Source organism: Chamaea fasciata, unplaced genomic scaffold (genome assembly GCF_029207755.1).
Source record: "Chamaea fasciata isolate MVZ Bird 193981 ecotype frontalis unplaced genomic scaffold, bChaFas1.0.hap1 SCAF_5, whole genome shotgun sequence".
NCBI classification, from domain to species: domain Eukaryota; kingdom Metazoa; phylum Chordata; class Aves; order Passeriformes; family Sylviidae; genus Chamaea; species Chamaea fasciata.
In genome coordinates, this window is record NW_027094090.1 from 63,372,196 (window position 1) to 63,393,646 (window position 21,451).

The 21,451-nt window shown below is 43.3% G+C and overlaps 1 protein-coding gene across 11 annotated transcripts in view; it reads right to left on the reverse strand.

Annotated features, from left to right (window-relative positions):
• Positions 1-21,451, reverse strand: part of RBFOX2 (RNA binding fox-1 homolog 2) — a 171,299-nt gene that overhangs the window by 108,885 nt on the left and 40,963 nt on the right. Inside the window, exon 1 of one of the 11 annotated variants that reach the window (XM_066184026.1) lies at positions 5,058-5,173. The exons of the other annotated variants lie outside the window; for them this stretch is intronic. Within the exon in view, the coding sequence (XP_066040123.1) occupies positions 5,058-5,072 (15 nt within the window). The 5' untranslated portion in view covers positions 5,073-5,173. Of the gene's footprint in view, positions 1-5,057; positions 5,174-21,451 lie in introns of those variants that run through there. 11 annotated transcript variants of the gene reach the window in all.

Genomic DNA, 21,451 nt, shown 5'->3' on the forward strand with positions numbered 1-21,451 from the left:
TCTTTTGTTTAGACTCATCAGTGAAGAGAATCCCTGGACATGGCGGAAATGTGCTGTACACCTGATTTACACAAAACCAGATAAAATCACTGTAACCTACAGAACAGAGCACCCTGATCCTGAATCTTCATCTTCTGAAGCCAGTACATTAATTTGAAATAGCTTCTTGTTTTGAACTGCACTGGGCTTTCTTGTCTCAGTAGTGACCTTGGCATCTTCCACGATTACAGGCTTGCAGGAACACAGAATTGGAAAAGATCACCTGGATTATCCACTCTAGTCCTCTAATAACACAGGCAGTCACATTATATAATCTCTTTCATACACTCTTCTTTCTCTGTTTCCCAAATCTCCAAAGCCTATATAAAACCCGAGATGCAAATAGATGCAAGTTGCTTTGTCACATAAAGCCCCAGAGGAACACAATGCAGACATCCCCAACCCAGCTGTGCACCGAGCAGCTTGAGTGTGGAAGCAGTATAACCACGTTCACGAGGTGCTGCACCAAAGCTAATAAACTTTATCGAGCAGCAGAACTCATTACCTCAGTTGCAGTGCTGGACAAACATAACTATATTACTTCTGGGTTCAAGCTGCTATGTATGCATGCCACAGCATGGCACCACAGGGACTTGCAGGCTGGGGAATCAACTTACTGGCTACTAGCTCGAGGATTTTCACATGAGCTCCATTTTATGATTTTCCAGGGCTTTTCTGCTCCACAGCAAGAATCCAAATATCAGTGTTTGTACTAACACAAATTGTCTTTTAACATACTCACAGAAATTCATCCAGACTTGACCTCTAACATTCATTCAGGAAAACCTTTCTACATCCTCACAGCCAGTCTTCCCAGAAGCAACCCCATCTCCATTCACCTCTCTCAGCAGTGACCACACCACGTGCACACCTTTCACACGTAGCACCTGCGCTCTCCCTCCTGTCAGAGCTTTGGGTGATGGCTGACGTTCATTAGCCATGCCTACCAAACAGGTTCCAGCCAAAGACCTAGAGGCACAGCTAGACTTTCCCCAGCAAGAGCTGCCCCAGGCTTCGTACCAGAAAAGGGGAGGGAGGCAGGTTTTCCCCTGGATAGCCACTTGTTTTGCTGCTATCAAATGCATGCTTTGAAAACCATGCTGTAATGTCCATACTTTTCACTGGCAGTAGCTACCTCTCATGAAAAAAGACCAAACAAATAATAGAAGGACCTGGCATGAGGAAGAGCTCGTTGCTAAGACTCAAGTTTGGCAGCAGAGCTGGGTTTCCAATCCCTTGGTGGTAAAGCTGATGAGCTCGGAGCCTAGAGGGAAAAATTATTCCAGTGAATGCAAAGAGAGACTTTTAAGTGACAAAAAGCCAAGTAAAAGACAGGTCAGGAAGAAAACCAACAAAAAATTCAAAATGAGCTTGGCAAGCTTACTAGCACTATTCTTGCTGTATGGTAATTAGTGGGTCTAGGTAAGATATTCACTTTCATAGGGCTCTAGAGAAAGAAAATATTTTTCATTGCAATAGGCAGCCAACCCTCTGACAAACACACAGTATGTACTCTGTACATGGCTGCGAGAAATGAGGAAATTATCCATACCCACTGTAAACAGAGTGATGAATCCAGCACTTTCCTACCGGAAGCCTAGCAACAGCATGGACCTCCCTTACCTTGGTCCCTCCTGCCTTTGATAGTTTCAACTGTCTTTGAGCACAGAACGATGATTGATAAATTGCTTCATAGGGCTGCTGCACTTTCCTTTCAACCTTTCTTGTAACAACAGATCTCCAACAAGGCAACATGCATACATGCAACTCTCAGAACACATGCAACTCTCAGAACACATCATGCACTTTAGAAAATACTTGAAATGAAATGACTCTAGATTATATCTCATGACTCACAGTACACAAAGATTCATCTGCTCATAAATGAAAAAACTCAGTCTTTCTTATCCAGTAAAGGGCTGAATGCTTTTCCCACCTTCAAAGCACTCTTCTCTCTGGCTGTCACCAGAACAACACCTGCCCCCATGTTGTCATTCCTGATCACCCTCAGCACAAAGACCCTCTTGCCTTCATAGCCCAAATTACCCATGTCCCATTTAGAGAACTGATGACTAGGAGCTCTCTTGAGCAATTCAAGAGCCCAGACAGCTGCACACATATGGGAATGCGCGTGAGAAGAGACAAAACTAGAGTTAGATGGTCCCTCACAAACAAAACACTTGCCTGCAAAAAAAGAACTCCTATATGCACCTCCTATACATAAGGCAAATACCCACCCTGAGTTGCAACACTGACAATACACTCAAACAGTTTGCAACATCAGAGAGATTATCATACCATCTCTGCCACAGAAAGACTTTATACAACTGCATCCTACACAACGAAAGTGTTAAGATAAATAGTCTCTCTTGATATTTAATGGCATAGATAGCCTGCTGCCTTCACTTCGCTCACAATGCCAAGCATTAGGTCATCCCAACAGATATTTTAAGTTTCCTGCTCTCCACAGCCTACAATCTTCTGCAGTCTACAAGGCTCTCAGATATTTAAGACTATCATGCAACAAGTTGCACCCGAGGGAACACAGTTCAGCAAGCAGGAATGTCAGACTGAACCAAGGCCACACTACCACTTCATTCCAGAGACTGCATTATAATCAGGGACTGTGATGTTCCAGGTAGCCTGCATGTCTGGGCTCAGTATCCACATCACACCACAGCTGCAGAGGAAGGTGCATTCTCCTTTTTATTTTACTATTTGTCAAACCTGACAGCACTCAATATAGCACAATCTCTTCAAAGAAGATAATTCTGTAACAGGCATCCCTGGGGGGTGGGGAGCTGGGGGAGAAACATAATGGTTGCTGTGGGAATCTTAATTCTGGATTTCAGGACTTGCATATTTAAAACCTCAAATTTAACATTGCATTAATGTAGCTTCATGCATTGAATTAAGGAATGACTCAGTACAAATCTCCATGCATCTACTGAAGTCCTGACATTCCAAGGACAAGAGGCACAGAACAGAGAGAAAGATAGCATAGGCAACGAGAATGAGAGGCACAGGGGAACCTGTGAGCAGGGAAGCAAGAAACTGGCACAGCCAAGGCACACCAAACCCCACACCAAACCAGATCTGTCAGTTGAGGCTCCTTGTTCTCACTGCTAAAGGTTATGCAGCCTGTCAGGATAAAAAGAGCTTAAAGCAGAAACATAAATTGCCATGGAGGAAAAGGTCCCTGAAAGGTTCAAGGAGGAGAAGATTCCCCAGAAGTAATAGTGTAAACTGTACTGCAAAGGGAAAGATCATATCTAGATATCAAAAATTCGCTAATTTTTTTAATTATCATGGCAGAGTGCCCAGATGATGCCTTTAAACTCCCTTCAGCTACTCAAGCATTTATTATTTATTTCCCCCACTTCTCTGAAGTTAAACTGTGAAGGAAACATAGCAATAGTGCTGCCTGAAATTCAGGGTGTAAGCTGAAGCAGCAGCCCATGAGGTTCATCCATTGGCAAGCATCCCAAAACTCAACCCTCTTTAAAGAATCCAGGTCAGTGCCTCATGTTTTGGGCCAAAGCTGGTCTTTAGGCAGGCTAACACCTCTATTTTATACTAGAGTGCTCACACACCTCTCAGCACAAGAGGTGAGACAGCAGGGCAGCTCTCCTCTGCTCCCACACTCATCCTCCCCATTTCTGCAGAGTAAGGAACATCTCCATACTTTATTCCTTATCTAATATCAGCAGCAGCATTGGCTGAACTACTTCTCCTCTCACCCCACCCACCAAACCAAGCACAAATCTTAGCTGAGCCATGGGTCCTGCCCAGTCTTTCTCCCTAAAAACCAGCACCCCAAGTGGGGGTCCCACACACCAGGCTGTGACAAGGGGCTGAGCAGAGAAGGTGGACGTGCCTGCCAGCAGGGCCTGCTGGACAAAACCAGACAAGTGTGCATACTCCTGTGCAGAATCAGGTTACCCTGCAACAAAGATAGTGTGTGTATGTGCAAAGGAGGGAAGTCAAATCCTTCTGCCTGGGTTCCAAGCCTTGCTTTGTTGCTAAAATAAACCAGCGTTTGTTCCTGGGAGTGATGGGGAGCTGGATTCAAAGCAGCCAGAGGCAGAAAGAGCCCTCTCATTCTGAGTGGGTTTGTTTTTTTTAAATAAATCAAACCAAAAACAAAGAAGGGGTTAAAAAAAAACAAATCAAACAAAAAACATGGGTCCCAACTATTCTTTACCTCACATATCTGGGTAAGGAAACCCAAGGGCAAACTGCTGATCTCAAGGGTGCCCAGGAGCAGACAAAATTACACATTGATGGCTGAGCAGTCTAAAAGCTGACTGCTCCAGTGGAAATTCCAGTCCTTGGTCAAAGGCTGAAAATATATATGCCTTTGTATAAGCTATTACTTTGCTTGCTGGATCTATATAACACTTTACACATGTTTTTTCCTGATATTATTTTCCATACTCCACCAGAAACTTGAGTAACTGTGTCACTTCTGGAAAAACAACCTTACATCCAGTTTTTCTTGAAAGAGCTTCTCCCCCCATCCTCGAAGTCCAAAACTGCAAAACTATCTAACCCCTTCCTGCTCCTCTTCTAGCCTTCAGAGACTTACAGATCCCTTTCAGCAGCACTCCTTCACTACCTGGGATGTCTCTCAGTAACACCAAAAATCCCATAAAGCAGAAGCACATGGGAACAGCTTTATGCATAAAATCTATCTATCTATCTATATATATACACACAGGTCTCTCAGTTGGCAGACAGTGAGCAGCATTATACCAAAAATTTTGTCTCCAAGGCACCTGCCCAAAAGTGTTCTTTCCAGAGGCATTTATAACCACAGGAAAAGCCTGCTTGATACCCAGTTAATAGTACTTGCTCAAAATATTATTTTTTAGAAGGGAAAACTAGCCCACAGTGAGTAGAGGCTGCAGAGAGCTAAGCCCAACAGTGAAGGCCGCTCACATTAGTGCAGAGTCCTTCAGCTTTCCATTCCTTATATGTGCAAAGTGTGCAAGCCCTCACACACGCTTCCTACTCACCCAGAGGTACATCATGTTAGCCTGGGTCCTTCAAACCCAGCAGTGAGATGATCCGGCAACACAACAGGCACTTCAGTAAGACTGTCGAGACCGAGGTTGGTCGACGGTGGTTTTTGTTTTATTTTCTTAAAGGAAAAAAAAAAATCCAAACGGCTCAGTTTGAGGCTTAGAAAGCCTCTCGCCTCCTCCACCCCCCTCCTTCAAGCTCTGGCTGCTCTGCGCTCTTCTCTCTCACTTAATCTCTCCCTGGGAGTTCCCAGCCCCGTGTGTCTGTACTGGCGTGCACAGCACACACTCTGCATTCGCCTCCAGGGAATTTCTCTCTGTCATTCTGCTTCTAAAAACACAATCTCGGCCTCACAAGATTCTTGCAAGAGGCAGGGATGGGTGGGGTTAGTAATAAATGCAGCCCGGCTCCCAGAGCCGGAGAGCGCTTACTTTAGAAAAGGAAACTGTAGCTGTAAATGAAGCGGAGCAAAATCTGGCCCTCCAAGGTCACTGGGGAGTGAGGACCCATTTTCCCCCACAAACTAAGCGTTCCTCCAGGAATCATCCGTAGATGCAGGAGCCAGGCAGGGTGCCATAGGCAGGTTCTGCACATCTTCATCTACACTCTTAGTCAACACCCCAAATTCGGTCACAATTCAGTAGCTGTATTTAATCATTAACCACTGACAGGCATCAAGGAGCATAACTACAGGGATCCTGAAGCTAAGGAGAAAATCCGTGTGTGCCAGCCCTGGAGCTCCCTCAGGAAGAACAACCACTGCCGGCAGAGCCGAGGAAAAGAAGCGACACAGATAAAGGGGTTAATCTGCTTTCGCAGGTGGCTCCACATGAGTATTTTACAGACTTGCATATTGCTAAAGGGAAAGCGGCAGCTGGCTCCGGTTCCTCAGAGTGTATCGGGTTCCCACTTGCCTGGAGGCAGCTTCCCCCCAAGTCTGACTGGGACAAGTGCTCTCACAGCCTTGCATTCCCAGCCTGCTCCAATTTCAGGACTGCAAAGTTCTGCCGGTGGGGCAGCAGCCCCAGGAAAGGAGTGCTGAGCAAAAGACACTCGCCCCGGTTCCCTCGACAAGCACCAGCAAGCCCTCCCCGCACGAGCAAATCCTCGTCCCATCCCCCGTGCTCGATGCCACAGGATGAGTGTCACCTCACATCTCATTAATCAGTTAAACTGCTCTTCCAAACTAGGAAAACGGGTTTCTCGCCCCCTTCCCTTCCCGCCTCAAAATGAAGAATTGACTTCCCTTGCCGGGCTCCAAATGCTAAGTTAAATATGGCCTTGTCTCAAACGGAGGGGGGGGGGGAAGAAATTAAGAAGTGTTTTCATTGAGGCACTGGTCTCCTTGGAAATGAGTTTTGAAGAAATATTTTTATCTCAGCTAAAGTATAGAAATAGTGCTATTCTACATATCACCTCTGCTTCCTCTACTTATAAATTACTTAAATGCAATCCAGGAGGCTTGGAGCAAAGCACACGTCAGGCTCCACACGAGTCAGGCCCTGTCTGCATGGGGTGACAAAAGGATGGGACTCCTCTCACAGCCAGCCCAGACACCCCAGATGTGCTCCGCACTCCCCAGGCTCCCCTCGCCCTCAGCAAACCACAGACACACCCCAAGGCAGGCTTGTCTCAGGAACCGGCCTGAGCACATGGGATGCCAACGGGTTCTAAGGAAATAAATACAACGACCACCACTGCAGTCCCACATAGAAACCTGGAAAAAAGGCTTATTCCCATTACTAGGATACAGCATAAGGATCTGCTAGTTAAAGACAAAGCAAGAGGACACTCGACTTTCCAGCCCAGAAAACCCAAGCCCTGCTGCTCAGGGAAAGGAACAAGAGCTCCTCTAGAAAGCTGGGATTGCACAGGGTTGTTCCATTATGGCATTTCTCAGGTCGCCCATCTGCTCTCACCTTTTTGCACAATGAGTCAGGTTGAGATGATGAAAAGCAATGTTCTTAAAAATCACTTACTGCACCAAGCCTATGCACCAGAGTCTCCAAAGAGTGAAGCGTGTGATCCACAAACCTGTTCTCAGAGGCTCTGAGAGGAGCGAAACAGCAGCAATGCTGACATTTGCATCATGATTAGACACTTCTGTTAACATCTCTGAAGCAGGGTCACACCAGCAGCAGCAACTAGTTCAGCCAGTCTGCAGATTGAAGCAGACATTTCTGCACCAGATAACCTTGATGGCATTTTCAAGGTTTTCTTCTGATCCAGAATCACAATTCAAAAATAATCCTATGGTTATTTTAATGAAAGTTGAGGTTCCTTGGGTGCAGGAGAGAAAGTGAGAAGATGTGGACCAGGTGAACAAACGCAAATAAATCCTACTTAATATGTATTTCTATAAAAGACTTGAAAAAGACGAGTCTTAAAACTAAGCTGGAGAGTTATTAAAAACTTCCCTAATTAAAAGCATAGGGAAAAAAAAAAAATGAAAAACAATTCTTCCCCTTCTTCCCCAAGCTCTCACCCATCAGGCCACCTTCAGAGAAAGGAAACAGAAACTTTCAGAATAAGCCTGTTCGTTAATTTCAACAACTGAGGCTTGTTACAAATCATCCCAGCAATTCTACATTGTGCAGGTCACATTCAACCTCCAAATCAAAACAAGACCCATGAACCCTCCTTGAATGATCTAAATACTACCTCAAAATTTATTTGCCAATGTTGCTACAAGGCCACCACCTCTCCATGGAAGGCACACAGGAAGATTACTGAGACCATCAGACTTCTGGTGATGTAATACCTTTGTCCTGGAGCAGGAGCCCTGTTTGATGAACTGCAAGAGCAGGTTTCTCAACACCCAGTATTCTCAAGCAGTGAGAGGAGTATCTGACGGGTCAAGAAATGAGGCTGTGGGAGGACTCAAGAGGCACCACCACCCTGCTTCAAGAGAGCTGCTGCTGCCTCGAGGTTCAAACCACCATGAAGAACATGAAGTGCATGGCCACGACTATCCACAACTGCAGCACTGGTAGCAGTGCCATTTTAGCCTCAGATTACAAGAAAAAGATTTGGTTTGGCTGATACAATTTGGGGGGGGGGGGGGGCAGGAGGAGGAACAACTAGATGAGTTATTAGGTCTTCATTATGCTTTTTTTTTTTTCTGATTTTTCAACTACATTAGCCGGTATGTAAAAAGTATCCATACCAGACATTTCTTTCTGAAAAATTTCTTCCAAAAAACATGAAAATATTCTCTCAGGAGCAAGAGGACAACAGCATGTCAATGCATCTTATTCCAGAAAAACAAAGACAGACCTGACTAAGACAGGCTTCTGACACAGGTAGCAAATGCTTTGCCACAATCCTAACAACAGTGGCTTACAGGATATGTGTCAGCGAACTTGTAAAGGCTGCTGTATGTGGAAATACCATTATCTCTTAAGGATCTTTCATGCCTCAGAAAGGATTAAAAGTAGAAAGGAAAAGATTTTAAAATTAATGTATACCAAGCTATGAGAAAAATGTTCAGAGAGCTGTAGCCTAGTGAAACATTGGTCCCTCTTCTCTGATTGGAGGCTCTTGTGTAAATCAAAGTGAAAGGGGAAGAAAGCAGTCTACAAAGACTTAAATGCTTGTTAGAGAAGTAAGGAAGGTCTTAGCAAGTAACAAAAGGGGAAAGAGAGAAAAAGGGAGCAAGTAACCACCTATTTAATCTTGTATAAAGGTATTTGTAAAAATTAGACACACTGGGAAAAATGAAAAAAAAAAAAATCTACCTGTTTCTGTACCAGTATCAAAAGACTTAATTATATATAAGAATTATTGCGACTACTCAGTTACATGCATAAACTCAACCCAAATATACTGCTGGTATAAGACAAAAGCTTAAAAAATAATTTACAGAAAGTTCTAGCCTATTTAGGAAAGATCTGAATGGGCAAACAGGGAATGGGCACGGCACAGTTTCAAACAGACGTTATCCGTTTCCAGCTGATTGTGTCTCAGAGGCATATGATTTCAAATGCTAGTGGATTAACATTCTAGCAGATAAAGCTCAAGACAGGGTACGAGCTGGTGTGTCTGCTACACACTACTGAAATTATATTAGATAGCACACAGGATGAGTGGCTAGATGAGCACCTCTTCATAACAGAGGGAAAATCCCATCTGATCATTTGGAATTTCTAATGCGACAACACTCGCGGGGAGGCATAGGGGGGGCTGGTGTCAAAGAACACCCTCCAGATTGCTAAATTAGAGAAAACAATTTCTTAGTTCAAGAAGTGTTACATTGAAAATGAGTAAGTCCATATTAGATTCCATCTTGACAGAAAAGAGCAATCAATTGTAAAAATATAAATTAGTGGTAGCTTAGTTAAAATGATTGTGACAATTGCATCCAGATATGTGTAAGGAGAACAGAGACCAAACCAGTGCACCTACGTACATACTCAGCACTTGAGTGGGACCAGAGGTACAGTGGCATATTTTTCCTAGACAGACAGATTGCTTATTGGGCTTCCCTGTCACATCTCTGCACTTGAACACTTGTATATATTCTAGCAAGTGGGAAAAAAAAAAAAAAAAAAAAAAAAAAAAGAAAAGCTGAGAGAAGAAAATAAAAAGGAAATTAGAATGGGAAAAAATAAAATTTATAAGGGAATTCTAGTGACAGGAGGTAAAATCCATAGTCAGAGCTGGAAAATGATAATGTGCTTTTAAAGCTTCCCAAGAATAGAAACCCCAGCAACTGCATTGATCTGCTACGATGGGGAAAAGGTAGAAACATTCCCAACACTGAAGAACGAGCCAAAGCATTCAATATGTATTTCTGTTCTATATTTGGAGAAAAGTCAGCTGTTGTAGTCTGTGATAACAAAATGCCTTCCATTCCAGCAATAACTAACGAAGATGTTCCAACAGCTACCCAACAAACAGCTCTGTGGCTCTCTTATCTAGCTCGAGCTTGCAAACAAAAGGGATGCAACCAGGTAACAAGTGGGTTTTAATTGTACTACAGCTGTCAACATATTTTAAAATGTGGACACTCAGGAAAATCTGCAGTCTGCTTTGAACTGCATCACCTGCACTCGGAGCTCTAATAAGCCCTAACTGCAGCACTAACATTAAACTTGCCGTAAGGCCAAAAGTACAACTGTGACTCAATGGCATCTGCAAATGCAGGTGCTTCTTGCAGCCCATTGTTATTAAAGTCTTGGTGCTGCTCGCTGAGTTTGGCCAGCCTCCATCATACCAGAAGACTACATCAGGAAAGCAGCGCTACCACTGAAGGTATGATTGCAGCAGGTTAAAGAGGGAAATTTAATTTCAAACTGCAGGAAAGCAGCTCCTCACAGCCAAAAGCCACTCTGAGTGTCCACATTTTATGCAGATGCTGGATTCAAACTGAGCATGAAGACTCAATCACTGTCCTACTATGGCAAATATTTCAAGAACCATCAACCATGACTGGAGTTGGAAAAGCAACATGCTCTACGGCACCCAGAGGGACGTTTCTCCAATTCAGTGAGTGCTTTCCATGGCTTATCTGACTCCAGCAGAAGGTCCCAGGAAGAGAACAGGGGAATCAGACCTCTGCTAGTCGTGGGTTTGGGCATGCCTTGTGTCTTGGGGGGTTTTATTTGGTTTGATTGGTTGATTTTTATTTGGGGTTTGTTTTGGTTTTTTGAAAGAAGATTAGAGACGGGGCTGGAAGCTATCTGGGGAGAGGCACAGAAGGCAGCCCTGGGCACGCATGCAGCTCCTATGGAGATAAGAGGATCTTCTTTGAGGTTGTTTTGCTCCTTTGGGTGACACTGGAGACTACCCTGGCGGCAGAGCACTGCTCATTTGTGAGACTGCCTCTGCTCAGGATCCTGGATTATCTCTGATTATCAGAATTTCAGAGCCACAAGGTAGATTTCCTCTCAACATCCAAAAGGATTCCAGGAAGCCTCACTCTGCATTATCCTGTTTATGAAAGGAAGCAAGAATACAAAAGTGCAGACAATAAATTATCCAGGAACACACCACAACTCCACTCAGATGTTTTGCCAAGCAAATAAGCCAAACACTGGCATATTACAAGAAAAAATTCAGCATTTTGTTATAGAGCAACTCATTTCATTACTGGAAAATTGGATTCCCTGTTTTCTCTTCTGCATGTATGGTACAGTGAGAGGCTTCAGAAAAGAGACTACTTATTTAAAAGTAACCTATGAAGGGCTACTTTATCTTCCACAAAAAGCAGAAAGCCTGAAACAATAAAACACCCTGACATGCAAACAAACCAAACAATTTTTAAGGACTGTCCTGCTACTGACTTATCACAGTAATTAAACTTAATTCCTTAAATAAACTTCAGGAGATCTCAATTCATAGGCATATCATTCAAGTACATAAGGGAAAAAAAAAAAAAAAGAAATGGATACCAAAAAAAGCTTTTTCGAGTTTGTTTGGGATTTTCCTCTCCTCACAACTGTGCTCAAGAGCACTATTCTGGAAGGCACTGTCAATTCTTCAAGAGAAAAAAGCTCAGTAACTAGGAAAGGTACTTCAGTGAAAACATGTTCCCAAAAATACACTTTTAAATTAAAACCAAGAACACCCACATGAACAAAACTAAATTGTGAAGCCAGAGAATTCAAAGTTAAACACTGAAGAGCATGCAAGCACTTAGATATAAGGAATTCTCACAGCTCCAGTTTGGGCATTCATCTGCAGAAACAGAATGACTATGCAGCCACTCCCAGGATACAGCAAACATGAGTTTGGGCAGTCAAGTGGGAATTTCCATGAATTATGCCTGTTAGCCTTACTATGGTGGACCAAGAGTGAAGTCTACACTCCTCCAATACCTTCTGAGGAGAATCTAGCAAGCTGAACATCTAAATAAGAAAAAGCTTCTCTGCTGCTGTGTTGCCACCCTAGGCTTGATTTTCAGGCTGTATCTTTTATATTCTATCACACATGGATCTAGTCTGAAGTCCACACTGAACTGGCACATAGCAAATATATTTAGATACTTGTAAGTGGGAAACAGAGCAAGCTCCAACCCTGGTATTTAAATATATCTTCTTTAAAGTTTGGTTAGCTAATAACTGTCTTAATACCTTCATAAAGTGAAAGAAGTTTGATCTCCCTTCAGTTTTTCTATAAAGTAACAGAAAGCTATTACACAGCATGAAATTGCAACAAAAGTCTAGTTTAGTGTCAAATCAGGAGTACAATATCCAGTTGAACTGAAAAAGGGTGGAAAGATTCTTCTGTGCCCTAGACTTAACAGTGCTAAATAGGGTATTTTGTTGGCTGTGGATTATGAAGAGGAAGTCATAAATTAAAAAAAAAAAAAAATCAACTCAGCTTCTACATCAACAAGTCATTTCTTCCTAGTCCACAAAGGAAGCTATACCAAAGGATGAACTGATGGCAAGGTGTGAGACTTCACGTAGCAAGAAGGAAACTGCTTCCAAAACCTCATCAACTGAGCTGCAGCATCACTACACCTTTTTTTTTTTTTTTTGGGTCTCTGTTTACCATGTCAAGTGGCTGTACTGCATCAGCGATTCATGAGCACAGCAATATCCCAAAATCCCAGGAAAATTAAGAAAGGGTATGAAGATAAAAGTATTGCAAGTATTGCAGCAGTAGGGAAAAGGGACGACAGGGCACAGCTCTCTCGCCTGGACCACAGAGGCATTTATCAATATGCTGAAACTTGGGTTTAGGTCGGCTGATGATAAAGAGGAGTACAGATGGAGAGTAATACCATCCTGCAGAAAGAGACTCCTCCTGGCTTGTTTGTGCAAAGGAAGGTTAACAATGTTAGTGAGTTATTCAGGAAGTAATGGATACCTTCTTGCCCTGAGCAAATTCCTTTTCAATAACAGTAGTATTTTCCTAGGCAATACGACTAAATCAACATATAATGGCTACTATATTTATCTACAGAGGCTCTATACTGCTGGGATCTAATTTACTATGGCTTAGAAAGCAGTTTACAAATCCTGGGATAGTAAAGTCACTAGAGAGAGGAAGAAAATTCTACCCTTTATTGCTTGGGTTGAAAACTGGGTTTTAATGTCCCTTTTTAAGGATATAAAATGCATTTTCTTAAACTTAAAGAGACTCAAAAACTAATAAAGCCCCAAATTGTAAATACACCTAAGAAAGGGAAGAAATCAGCTGGCAAATACTGCATTCTGCCTCTTTTTTTTATCCTTATTGTCACACATGCCTCATTTCTTCTTTTATTCAAATAACACTCTTTCATTTGACCCTCTGAGAAGAAGAATAATCCATGAGTTTACCTAGCAGCCTTATGTACCTAATGAAGACAAAATAGCTGAATGCCTGAAATAGGGGTTCAGTGTGGAAAATGGCAAAAGGATATAATCAGCAAAGAAGAAAGGAATGACTGCAGCTAATGCAGAGGTAACACCAATAAGCACTGAATGACATCTCCTGAAAAACAACAAAAGCGAACTGCCAAAAGACTTTGATGGAACACTGCATCAACCTGTGATAAGTATGAGTGCATAGAAAGAGACCAAGCACAAGTATCAGGGACTCCAGATACTTCCATTACATAATGGGAGTAAGAAAACCCAGGCAAAACTACCATTAGCAGAACTAAAAGCAAAATATTTCAACAAGAGTATTGGCAGTTGTCAAGCCACATAAAGGAACAGCAGACTGTTCAAATGCAAAAGGCATTAATAAAGCATAAGAGGTATAAATAGATAAAAAACAGAAGAAGATTTTGAGATGACAGAAACACTACTGGAAAATTTTAGTTATAGAATATAATATCCCCAACTTCAATTCACAATGATCAGCAAAGGTCAGTTGTCAGAAATGCAATTCTGTTTCTGATCTCATTCTGAGCAAAGCACTCTTTAACCACACCTCTGTCACCACCACCTAGCTGGATTACTGTCATGGCTGCAGCAAACAGTTCCCTCCATCTAACTGGTCCCTCAGGGAATTATGGACATAAGACAATTTAGAAACGTGTGTATCTGTAAAGACTAACTACACTACTGGTCTCCCACTTTATAAACAAAAGAGAATCCATTCTTCAAAGTCTTTTTGGAGTATATACTTAATATGGGACTTCCAAGAGGTATACAGACCTACATAACTCTTAACACATCTCACATGCAGTGAGTACTGAAAACACCCACAGTTTGCAACATGGGATGTCCCAACAAACTGGCATTTGCGTCAATGATTGTACTTGAATCAGGAGGATTTTGGCTCTCATAGGAGTAGACCAGCTATGGATCTGATGTTCAGCATCCCTGCAGTCTGTGGGGTCACATACCTTCAAACACCTTCAGCTGAGTTCACACTAAGGCTCATCCACCTTCCCTTCTTTCTCTGACAGGCAGCCATGAAAAAAAAAAAAAAAAAAAAACAACCAAAAACACAAACCAAAAAACACATACTCTAACAAACAGTACTGTGAATTCCATTCCATTGCATGTTCTGATCAAATCCTGGCAAAATTAGACTCTTCTGTTAGCTATTATTGCAACCTCCTTACTCTTCCTAAGACAGACAAACTGAATGAGTTGTAGCAACTCACACTTAGTTTGGCTGAGATGAATGGTTTGAAGTAACTATGGCTAGTGAACACATGCATTTATTGTGTCCTAGGCCCTATGCAATATAGTCTCATTTTATCTGAATCCAAACTGAAGCTCTGAAGTGTAGCCACGCCATCTGATAAGTATGGTAACTGCTAGAGAAGTTACTCACTTGGATAACAAAGCAACAATATATTAAATTGTTCCCTGTTCCCAAATTTCCAGACAGCAACAGCAACTAGAACAGTCTTTTTTCATCCTCGTGTGACCTGAAGAATGCAGGTTCCCTTTCAGATAAAGGCCTTGCTATGGTTATCTAATGCTAATGTCACTACAAACTGGATTAGAGATGCCCAGAAACCTCGAAATTCGTACACAGATAGTCAGCTGTATCCAAAGTCTAAGTCAGAAGGAAATCAAATGCTCCAAATTGTGCTTAATGCAGTTAACTTTGCCCTTTAGGTAGGATAAACCAGTAAGAACATATTACACAGTGATTAGATTAATTCTTGAGTGAAATTCAGATGGCTAGCTCTATCTGTCAATTTCAAATTATTTCAGAGACGATCACTTTTCCCGTACTCTGCTCCACAGCAGCAGCTGCTCAAGAAAAACAGCAGTTCTCTGTCTGAGGTCAAGTTGACAGCAACTGGGGACAACGCTGCTGTCAGAGCTCAGCTCCCAGTTCTGAAATGCCACTCTACTGGAAATACCAAGGAGCCTAAATCCAGCTATATATACCACGGGATGTAAAATATCTCTATCTCAGCTTTCAACAGAAAGCTCAAGTCTCATGACATTTACTCCTTTGGCCCCTGTCAGTCTTCCTCCAGACCCTGCAAAGGATCGGAGCTAGCTGCCATAAATGGTTGGAAAACAAGATGTTATTCTCCAACCATTTGGAAATGAGTGGCACTGTTTCAGCTTAGAGAGACCATGGCAAGGAGCCAGAGTGACAGGTGCCCTAGGAATAAAAATGAGGATCAAACTGTTGCCAACGTTGGCCACTGCTGTCCTCCTGACCTGTAAGAAAGGGTAGCCCATGCTTTCCAGGTGTAGCAGGAACAATGGACCAGAAAACGCAAAGATGTGTTTGCTGGTTGTACCTGAAGTGTCTCCTCAAGAAAATCCAGCTGCAAAGGAATTTCAATGGGTCTCATCAGATGCAATCCTATTGCTAAACCTTCACTGGGTCTGGCAGCAAGCCAGCTTGGTGCTGCTGTGACATCGGAGTGCAGCTCATTGAAATCCACAGGCACCAAGAGTTAAAAACACAGATTTCTCCTAAAACGCCACAAGCTACAAACTCTTGTCTGGGCAGCAGCAGCAACTAAATCCACTCCCCAGCAACTGGTTGGCCTTTGGAAACAGAGGCGGGAAGGGACAGGTCATGGGGGACTGCCCACCCCCAGGTAAATAGCAGCACAAGATCTGCTGAGGTTTTCAGTTAAAATCCGTTAGACAGTTCTCATCATTTTATCGACAGCCTCTGGAGACAGCAGCCTCTGACCTTTATCAGGAAGAGCACCCTTGTCCTCTAATCACAGACTTCCTGGAAAACGCAATCTAGCTGGCAATTAATACAGAATGGAAGGGGGGAAAAAAGCCTCCTAACATCAAATTATCACTGCGAGATTTTTTTAAATACATCCCCACCAAAATGCAGAATTCAAGAAGATTCTCACAACCTATTTCACTCCCACAAGCATTATTTAACAGTTTCTACTAAAAAGATTTTTCTCATCTCTCCCTCCACCAAAAAACCTGCCACCCCCCACCCACCCCCAGTCTTGCTTTGCAGATGCTCCCTGCAGTAGCACAGCATCCTGCTGTGAAAGCTTCAACACAGGGGTGCAGGGCGTGACCTGGGCAGAATTACATGTGCCATTTCCACTGGGAAATCTAAGACACTTATTAAGCCAGGACAGTGCTGATTAATCTACTAATGGAATGAATCAAAAGTGTGTTCCTGGCCCCTTCCCTTCCACATCCTAAAACCTCAGGGGAGCTGAAACCATCTGGCAAATGCCAGCTCTGAGCAACATTATGCTACTGCTGGAAATACCTCTCCCTTAATACTAAGAAGAATGAAACAATCTTCCATCCACCAGCTATTCTCAGGAGCATCTGCGTAGCTCACTGAGGTAGGCTGCTTGCACACAGCATCCTTCCCCAGCCAATGCAAAGCTGCTCACTCACCATGCAGGAGAAGTCAGCAGGACAGAAAGCGATCCCATTCATTTACTCGGGGTCCCGCTGCAGCAGCCGGCGCGGGCGGGGCGGCACAGAAGCAGTTGTTGTACTCGGCGTAAGGCACACAGGCTGCCCTCCTGCAGCAGATCCCAACCACAGGCAGGCAGAAGCACGCTCCCTGCCCAGCCTGAGGAAATGCTCCTCCTGAATCCTCTCAGTCCTTTCTTCATGCAGGTAGGGTAGCAAGGATGGGTTTGTTTATGTTAATTAAAGAAAAATAACATTAATAATCTCTCTTCTAAACACATTCATAATGGAAATCTGACCGGAGAGCTTAAAGGGAAATCAAAACATCAGAGCAATCCAAGGTTCACGCGTAGTAGATAATATTACTGTGAGACAGAGCAAAGGACTGACTCAGAGATGCTGAATACCCCGCACCATTTGAGTAGTAAGCAAGCTCAGGAAGAAACAGAGCTGAGGCAGCTGTCACAAAGAAAGGATCTTGGGCACTTTTAAGATCATATAGGAGCAGGAGAACTTATCTTAAAATTTAGGCACACACCAAAAAAAAAAAAAACCCAAAAAAGCAGAGAAAGAGTAGTCATATGGCTGTGGAATAATGTCAGTGGTAACAACCGGCTTTTGACTGTCACAAAATAACACAAATACAGGGCAGGGGATACAAGAGGTCCTCCATGCTCAGAGACTGCACAGAGCATGTTTAGGCAAACATCCATCAGGAATTGTCTAACTTGTTATTACAGACTCCTAGAAACTGGAACTCTGATCCTCTAAATTACCCTTCCACTTCTTCTCCACATTAAATCAGAAAATGTTGGTTTACTCCATGATATCCAATTTAAGCCTTGATACCGATTAAGCTGTCTTCAATAGACAGAGTAAATAATCAATCCCCATTCTCCATATTTTCTACTCTGTCTTTTTTAAAAGAAGGAACAAGCTTGGTATTTTCCTACTACATCAGGCTCTCTGAGCCACCTTTTCTTGTTCTTCCCTGAGCATTTTCCAGATTTCAATGGTCTACATCCTGAAGTGCCTAAAAGTATGTACAGTGCTCCGCTTGCTGTACTAAGCTGCAAAGAATAACTGTCTTCTGCAGTTACTTGACACATCTGGAAATGCATACCAGGTTTTCAAGATCACAAAAACCAGCACTACATACTCAGTTTGTTATCTCCTATTACCCCAGATCTTTCCTTGGATATTAATGCTTAGCCAGTTAGTCTCCATTTTATATTGCACATACACTTCCTTTTGTTAATACAGCTTGGTTTTGTTTAATTTCACATCGTTGGATTTCAGGGCATTTCTGCAATTTACTGTGATCTTTCCAACTTCTAATCCTACCTTCCAAAGGCTGCCAGCCCCTGCACATATATATGTTCAGTCACTGCTTTATTACTCTCAACTTTGATGAGCAGTAGAGAACAGCAGAGCAGCCAAGCCAGACCACATTAAGACTCCAGATCAGACACACACACACACACAAAAAAAGCATGATATAATTGCTCCACATACGATTTTCCAATGAGGCATTCAGCCCCTTCTTAATTTTACCTTTCATTTGTCTAGTTTATGTAAAGGTCATCTGGGACTATGTCCTAAGCCAGTAGCTTTCTCTGTCTGCCAGGCCTGCTGCCATGTCAAACGAAAAAACTAAATTGATCTGACATGATTAGCCCTTAAAAATTAGCAATGTATGTCTGCTGTTGGCTTAATTTCCTTTAGTAAAGGATCTGACCATAAGCATCTGATCTTTTTCAGCATCTTTCCACATTCTGTAACTACATTGACCAGTTGAATTTCTTGGGATCTCTAGCCACCTTTAAAAAAATTAAGATGCAAGAATAATATTTATTCACACGCACACTCTTCATTCACTTGAAAGCAGTGAGATTCCATGATGTGCAGAATGCACACTGGAGAAAACCCACCACTGCAGCACAGGCTCTGCGTGTCCAAAGGAGGAGACTATCTTTCACAGTGCTCTGAGCAGCAGCAGTGCTGGGCAGCACATCCTTCCCTCTGGAAGAAATCAGCTCAGGCCAGGAGCCTGGCTCGAGCCAGGAAAGCCTACGGAGTGCCTGCTTAGGCTCCACTCTAAAACCAAGTCTATTATGAGCACTCCTCCAACACTCCTCCTGGATGTTGCCTCTGCTTACAGACCAAAGATTTCTGTGGAAATCTTTTCCACCGTGACTCTTCAACGAACCAAACGCCAGCACAGCTCGCATGAAGGGGCTGCCCTCTCCCCATCCCTCTAAACACAACTCCCCTGGCCCAGAAGAGCCGTTCCAGAAACACCCATGAGGAGTCACCCCCAATCGTCTGCGGGGCGCCAGAGGCCAAGCCGCTCCCCCGTGTCCCGGCGGCGGGCTGCGCCGTGCGGGGCAGGGCGAGGGACGCGGGCGGGGCGGGGCGCGCTGGCCGTGAGCCGGCTGCCCTCTCCCGGCAGCGCGGGGCACGGCACGGCACGGCACGGCACGGCACGGCACGGCACGGCACGGCACGGCACGGCACGGCACGGCACGGCACGGCACGGCACGGCACGGCACGGCACGGCACGGCACGGCACGGCCAGAGCTGAGGCTCCCAAGAGCATGGGCTGTCCATCAGCATCGCGCTGCGGCACCTCTGCGTACCTAGAAATAACAGCTGTACAAGTATTACTCAAGGGACTAAAAAAAAAAGAAATATATATATATATATATATATATATACTGAGGACCCTCCAAGTCCCCCAGACCCAACAGCTTTAAAACCACCTCAGTTTCAAGTTAGTAATGTACGGAAGAACTTTTCCCCCATTAAAAAAAATAAAAACACCCAAAGCAGGGACTTGTTGCCACAGGATGCTGTCGATGCCAAAGGTTTAGACAGGCTCCGAAACCATTTAGAGAAATTCAATAAAGAAAAAAAAAATCTATCACAGGTGCCTTTGAAAAAAGAATAAAAATCTATAGCCAGGAAATCCTAAAGCCACAGGATTGCTTCAAGAGCACAGCAGAGGGGAAGCATCACCGAATCTTGGCGCTGGTCCCTCTGTTTTAAGTACTTGCTATTAGACACTGTCAAAGCCAGAACCCTGGAAGGCAGAGACCTTCTGTCTGACCCGGAATAGCTGTTTTCATGCCCTCAATAGGATATCACAGCTATCAACGGACCATTTTGTCTGCACTATTTGGTTTTAGTCCTGTAACAGATCCAGACTATTTCTAACACACATGCCACACTCTGGCATAATCATTCAGAAGGGAAAATCTAAACAAGATGTCCCTTTTGCCAAAGGAACTGAGGGGAATCTCCAAGACAGACATGGAGTAATACTCATATGGTCATCACAGGAGCAAAAATGGTCTCCTGGTACTCTCCCAAGGCTGACTCAAATCGCCTCTCTTTAACCCTAAAGCAGAGATGAGAAATTGCTTGAATCAGAAGACTCAAACATAAAAGGAATTTGTATTACATCATCCAAGCCCATTTCCTGCCAACGCCTTACAACCCCAGAGCTCTGGTCAGACTACTCATCAGCAAGGTATTTGTTACTTCCCTTGAGAAGCTGTTTATAGGACTTCAGGAGCTTACTGCGAGGAAGACTTCCATGTATCTGAATAAGTGCACTCCTTAATTATCTCTGCTCTTACAACTTTTTTCCTCGTGGTTACTTATTATCTTTTGTTATTGATTATGAGAAAGACATGCATTGGCGTGGAGTTCACTGGGTATGTTTATGGAAGGTATTCAGGGCTCTGTATGGAAAGGATTCCTTGCCTTGTATTCAGAGATTAGAAAGGCAGCAGACATGAGGGAAGAAAGGAATAAATATACAGCCCGAATGATCTATTTGCAAGACTCATGTCAATTGCAAGACATTATTATTTAAGGGGTTTGATGTTAGGAAATCAGCTAAACATAGGAAAGGAGAGATTTGGAGGAATGCGGACAATATAAGCACAGAGATTTGGTTCAGAGTGAAATTTCAGATAGGAGGTTTATAACAAGCTAAGTTATTTGGTGGTTTATGTCCTACCACTTTTTTTAATCCCACTTATTGTATCTTTCCTGCAGCTTCTTAGGGATATAGTCTGGGCTTGAGAAAACAAGGAACCACTTCTTCATGCTTCAAGTGTCCTAGCAAGTGCCTGACCACGACAGTTCTGGATTCAGGGGAGATATATCAGCAAATTAGACTTAGTGGATCTTACTTTTCCAACTCATCCTTTATTGTTTAAACGTCAATCTGTAACCAACTCCTCCTTCAGTTTTCAGCTAAACATTCTGTTCTCTATTTTCCTTATCACATACCACAATTTACATTGTTTTAACCTAACAGTCTTCAGTCTCTCAACACGTTTTTACCTTCTGAATGTACTGAGAGTTTTAAGTGGTGTGGGATGCAATCTGGTAAAGGACTTCTCAAGTTCCTTCCCTCCTGCAGTGTTAAATGGCTTTCCGTAAGCACATATGAACTGGCCCAAACTCTTCATTGCTTTGTGAAGCAGTAACATCCCAGCAGTTCTCCCACTACACACTCTTGAACCCCTTTGTGTGCAGCTACCTCACAGATGCTTCTCACCTCCTGAACACACTGGACATTTTTGCCCAGTCTACATTCTCTT